The following is a 5,751-nucleotide window of genomic DNA, read 5'->3' on the forward strand; positions in this document are numbered from 1 at the left end:
TGGACTACCTTGCCTCTCTTAGTCACCATCTGACTAACCATCCGACTACATTTCGCAATCCTGATGTCACTGCTGTAGATCCTGGTTGTGTGGATCAGGGAGTCTATGTCCCTTTCGCTCTTAGCATACAGCTTTATGTCATCCATGTAGAGGAGGTGACTGATCATAGCTCCATTTCTGAGGCAGTATCCATAGCCTGTTTTGGCGATTACTTGGCTTAGGGGGTTCAGTCCTATGCAGAACAGCAGTGGGGAGAGTGCATCACCTTGATATATGCCACATTTGATGGACACTTGGGTAAGTGGCTTGCCATTGGCTTCAAGTGTGGTTTTCCACATCCTCATCGAGTTTGCAATGAAGGCTCTTAGGGTCCTGTTCACCTTATACAACTCCAAGCATTCAGTGATCCATGTATGTGGCATCGAATATATATATAGATATATATTCTTCAATGCTTTTGCTTCTGCTCTCCCTTACACTTTCTTGGTGCTTTGGTTCCAGTTTTCTTTTCCACACAAAATAAGATGGAAAAAAAAAAGTAAATGAACATATCTAAGAACGTAATTTCCGCTGGTACCAGATCGGCTCAGGGTCCTACGCACCTGCATATGATGTCCAGCATGGCACAGTTAGTGGTTGGTTGAAGGTAAGAAGCCATGGACACACTAAGTGTTTGTGGTGGCCGTTTAATATTACATTAATAAAAATTTAATGAAGTTTCAAAAGTTTGGCTAGTGGCTAGCATGAAGCTAATACTAACACGGACACATACACATAAAACTTTGCTTGTGTGTATGTAGTAGTTCTCGCTCCGTGTTAGCGTCTTAACGTTCTTCTTCCCCGTTCTTCTTTACATGTAACGTCTGGTGCTTCGGAGCACCCAACTCCAGTAACAGCCACACTGGCGTGTTGTTTATCTGTTTAAATGTGTATACAGCAGCAGCGGCGGGTTTTTTACATTTGTGGTTTACGGGTGTATTCAAGCTGGTGCGGGGCACCTTGGGCACTGTCACGTTTCTGCTATAGTCTGGGTGCCCCCAAGGCTGTCGGCCTTTGAATGAGACAGACCTAACTATTTCGCCTGGAGGTAGTGCTAACACATACAGCATACATATCAAACTTGCGCGTGCCGCGCTATAATTACACTTTTATATCAAGGCACGGGCCTCGCACTACATCCTATGGGCCGCATTTGGCCCGCAGGCCGTGAGTTTGAGACCACTGACCTATACGAAATGGAAACCGAGAAATGCTACAAAAGCGAGATATTTGACTGTTAAGATAAGATAAGATAAGATATCCTTTATTTGTCCCACACTGGGGAAATTTACAGCCTTCAGCAGCAAGATTGTGGGTAGAAAGAAGAGAAAAGAAAACACAGTTCAATTACAAAACAAAATGGGAAGAAGAAATAAATAAAGTAGAAGGATGAAAAGAAACTCAGACAGGGATATGCGCTGCTGGAGAGGCAGCCACTCAAGTTGGGTAGAATTTAAGTTGTAAATGTAGGTCGGCACTTCCAATAGCGTTCTAGACAGCCGGTGGTCCAGCACTGACTTTCATTCCACTTCATCCTGTGCCGTTGTTCCTAATCAATTGTCCAATGGGTACACAACCAGTGTCAATAATGTCCTTGAATCTTCCACAGCCCATGCAAAGTCGTCATTTCTGGTACTACATGCTGGAGCTTGGCTTTTATGGTTCCCTTCTGCTCCGGATCTCAGTTGACATCAAGAGGAAGGTGATGCCCTCAGTATAATTGACTCAAATGTGACCGTTTTCTTTCATACGTGATTAGGTCTTTGAATGAAATCTACTTTCTTGTGTAGGATTTCAAAGAACAAGTGATTCACCATTTGGCCACCGTGTTCCTGCTCAGTTTCTCATATTGTGCCAACTACATTCGCATTGGCACTTTGGTCATGCTCCTTCATGACTCAGCTGATATCTTACTCGAGGTAAGACCTATTTTTTTGATGATATGATTCCTTCTCTCTAACCATTTAATATCATTTTAAACTCATTTTACAACATTACCCTTAAAATAATGACTCACAGATGATTGATTTAAAAAAAAAAAATGCACCAGAACTGGTCGTGTAGGCCAGGGGTCACCAACGTTTTTTGCCCCACGGACCGGTTTATGTCAGACAATATTTTCAGGGACCGGCATTTAAGGTGTGGCGGAAATAATACAACAAAATAATATGGTATGAGCTGCATGAAAACTGTGGTGTTTTCGAAATATAATAATAAACACAACGAGCGTCTAATCTGGCCGCAACACTCTGATCGCTCTGGCAATGTTTAATGCCTTCAAAATACGATACAACGCAAATTCAAAGTGCATGAAAATGACGACTCACCACAGCCCCGAGCTTGATTTTCTGCAACCAGACGGTCCCATCTCGGGGTAATAGGAGACAATGACACCTCAAGTGTGTCCAGTCTACTTCGTAATTTTGTTTTAGTCGCCGTTGCTGCAGAAAACCCCCTCCTCACACAGGTAGCATGTCGGAAATAGCAACAGTGCTACTGTGGCGATCTCAGAATATTCAGCCATAACTTTAATCCAGTTGTCTCGAGCGTACTTTTAAGGCCGCCGTCATTTGCGCTCTCCAGCAGTTTTATTACTCATTTTGCGAGCTCTGGCGTTTTGTTTTTAGCGTAATCGCTCACGTGACGGAGAAGCGTGGCTTGACGTGTGTCAAGCGTGACACAGACGGATATAACGGAGAATCCGGTAATTTTTCAAAATAAAACATCTTTCGTCTTCCGAAATAAACAAAACGGAATTAAGGCAAGTTCTTTCTGTGCGGCCCGGTACCGGTCCGCGGACCGGCGGTTGGGGACCCCTGGTGTAGGCCACACAAGACTAAGTTCCATGAACAACCCAGGCTACTCTAAGCTCCTCCCCTTCATAAATAGTCCTCCAACATTCGCAATATTGTATATTGTTTCAACATACTTCCTTGACACCAATGGCTACTTTTCTACAAGGCAGCGTTTTGGCATCATCTTGTGGCATTGTCAGAGCGCACGGGAATATGCAAAAGGTTGACTTTTTCAGTGGGTCGCCTTCAGAAAAAAGAAAAAAATACACGAATTAGTGAATTTGTGAATGGCTAACCGCAATGGGCAGTGGGCTTCACTGTAGTAACTTTTAAATGTGTTAAAGGTCCAACCACAGAGATACTGGATTTTCTTTTTTTCCTGATGGGAAAAGGGATTCATCTGTTTTCTCTTTGTATCTAAGCGACAGGTGACTAATTGGGGCGCATGAGGAAATGTGAGGAAATTCTTTCATTTGACCTTGCTGAGGACATTTAAATAATCCTGTGCCTCTTGATGTCTTTGCAGTCTGCCAAGATGTTTAATTATGGCTCTGGCTGGAAGAAAGCATGTGACATACTCTTTGTGGTTTTTGCTTCAGTATTCTTTTTGACTCGATTGGTAATTTTTCCTAGCAAGTAAGTTTTTTTTTTTCATTTGTCGTCTTTTTCTCGGCCACGTGAACGACATCACACGTGGATCTGAACTTGTGTTCTGTGGTCATTTTCCAGGATCATGCACACAACCCTGGTACTTTCCATGGAGAATTGCCAACCCTTTGCTGGCTATTACTTTTTCAACATCCTCTTAATGGTGCTGCAAGGTCTTCATGTCTTCTGGGCTTCTTTAATCTTAAGGATGGTCCCTAAATTCTTGACAGGAAAGGTGAGACTCACCTCTGCACGCACATTTCTAATCTTGACGCTGTATAAAATGGCCTTCTCAAACTACACAATTTATTTGTCGTTGACGATGGTCAGGCGGTTAGACTGCCAGATAAATATTGTCCTGTATCTTGGACCGGACAAGATGCCACACGACAAGTCTGTCACTGACCAGACCCTGCTCACTCGTCGTGTGCTTCCATCAAGATTTGGTCCATCGGTGGGCGCAGATCTGTCGGGGTGGAGGGACAAGCAGCTGCGAAAACATCATGTCGACAGAGGCATGATATGCATGTGCAATGTCACCACTGTATATGCAGAAAAGGCAAACAAAAAAAAAGAAAAAAAAGAAAGGGAGTATGGAGCCATTCCTGAATGGTGGGGAGAGGGCGGTATGGTCTATTCTCCAAAATGAACTTGAGGTGACACCGCATTTGCTCATCAGCATCTGACATTCATCGCCGCAGAGTATGTCGTTGAGGATGTCACACTGCCCGGGCTACGACAGGTCAAGACAACTCCAAACGGGCGCCGAGACACTACGTTTGTCCACGACACCTCTGTTGGCTCAAAATCGGGCTACATTCGTGTAATCTGACGTGGGCTTAAGTGTACTATTTTTTTTTCTGTATTTCCCAACTACTGTATAGCCTTTGTTGTGAAGGTGAAATTTTCATGTTAATAACTAACCACTGATAAGGTCTGATTTTTTTTTTTTTTTTTTTTTTAATCTATCAAGTTGACGGCCCGGTAGTCCAGTGGTTAGCACGTCGACTTCACAGTGCAGAGGTACCGGGTTCAATTCCAGCTCCGGCCTCCCTGTGTGGAGTTTGCATGTTCTCCCCGGGCCTGCGTGGGTTTTCTCCGGGTACTCCGGTTTCCTCCCACGTTCCAAAAACATGCATGGCAGGCTGATTGATCACTCTAAATTGTCCCGAGGTGTGAGTGTGGGCGTGCATGGTTGTTCGTCTCTGTGTGCCCTGCGATTGGCTGGCAACCAATTCGGGTGTCCCACGCCTACTGCCCGAAGACGGCTGGGATAGGCTCCAGCACCCCCCATGACCCTAGTGAGGATAGAGCGGTTCGGAAGATGAATGAATGAATAATCTATCAAGTAAAAGTTGAGAACGTTAGCTTTGTTCCATTTTGAAATTATTCGGAAAGTCAGTTTCAAAACACAGTTTTTGAGGTGTGTGTATAGCCAGTGTGTGTGTGTGTGTGTGTGTGTGTGTGTGTGTGTGAGTGTGTGTGAGAGAGAGAGAGAGAGACAGAGAGAGAGAGCACCTAAAACAAAACAAATCAGTGCAGGAAAGCAGATAACTGTTGTTTAACATCTTAATCAAGAACTAATGCACTGTACTGTTTTTAAACAGTAAGAATGAATAGAAAAAAATAATACAAGATAACTAAATTTTAGCATTAAAAACATATGACTTCTACCAAAACTCTTCTATCAATGCTTCAAGTATTTCCACACACAACATCCCAAGGATAAGGCCCAACATCATACACTTTGCAGGGATGAGATTTTTCCGCGTTTTGGCGGAATTCCGCTTTTTTCCAGTCAAAATTGACCTATTTTATATTGTTCCAAATCCGTAAAAAAATCTGGTACCGGACTTGTCTTCGGCAGATTTGGGGCTCGTAATGTTTACAAGTAACGTTTGCAAGCATCCATTTTGAATCCCGTTTTTTATCGCGAAGCGTTAGTTTGTCGTTACTTCCTATACGGGCGAAAACCAATGTCTTACTTGTTGTGATTGGTCGCTATATCGGCAAATGCAAATCACAACCAATCCGTGTTCGCCTTCCTAAACCCCTTTCTCGCGAATGCCGAAAGTTATCGAGACTCGCGGCGAAGCTAAAGTGCGTCAGATAGATGCGGATCTGAAAAACACGTTTCGATGGGACTGGTTGGATAGAAAGCTAAGGGTGTCCCCAGTAGGAAACAGTAAAGAGGAACCATTGTGATTGTGTCGGATTTCGTGAAAAAGCTCGATGTCGCCGGTAAAGCTCTGTGTACAGTGTGTGACGA

At 43.7% G+C, this 5,751-nt stretch overlaps 1 protein-coding gene across 2 annotated transcripts in view; it reads left to right on the forward strand.

The window, feature by feature from the left end:
- LOC109527159 (ceramide synthase 2-like) overlaps window positions 1-5,751 on the forward strand; it is a 21,383-nt gene that overhangs the window by 14,129 nt on the left and 1,503 nt on the right. For both annotated transcript variants that reach the window (XM_019888900.1, XM_019888901.1), the window contains 4 exons: window positions 1,649-1,741; window positions 1,830-1,958; window positions 3,361-3,470; window positions 3,564-3,717. In XM_019888900.1, the coding sequence (XP_019744459.1) occupies window positions 1,649-1,741; window positions 1,830-1,958; window positions 3,361-3,470; window positions 3,564-3,717 (486 nt within the window). The remainder of the gene's footprint in view (window positions 1-1,648; window positions 1,742-1,829; window positions 1,959-3,360; window positions 3,471-3,563; window positions 3,718-5,751) is intronic.

The sequence above is a fragment of the Hippocampus comes genome, unplaced genomic scaffold (assembly GCF_001891065.2).
Source record: "Hippocampus comes isolate QL1 unplaced genomic scaffold, H_comes_QL1_v1.1 scaffold228, whole genome shotgun sequence".
NCBI classification, from domain to species: domain Eukaryota; kingdom Metazoa; phylum Chordata; class Actinopteri; order Syngnathiformes; family Syngnathidae; genus Hippocampus; species Hippocampus comes.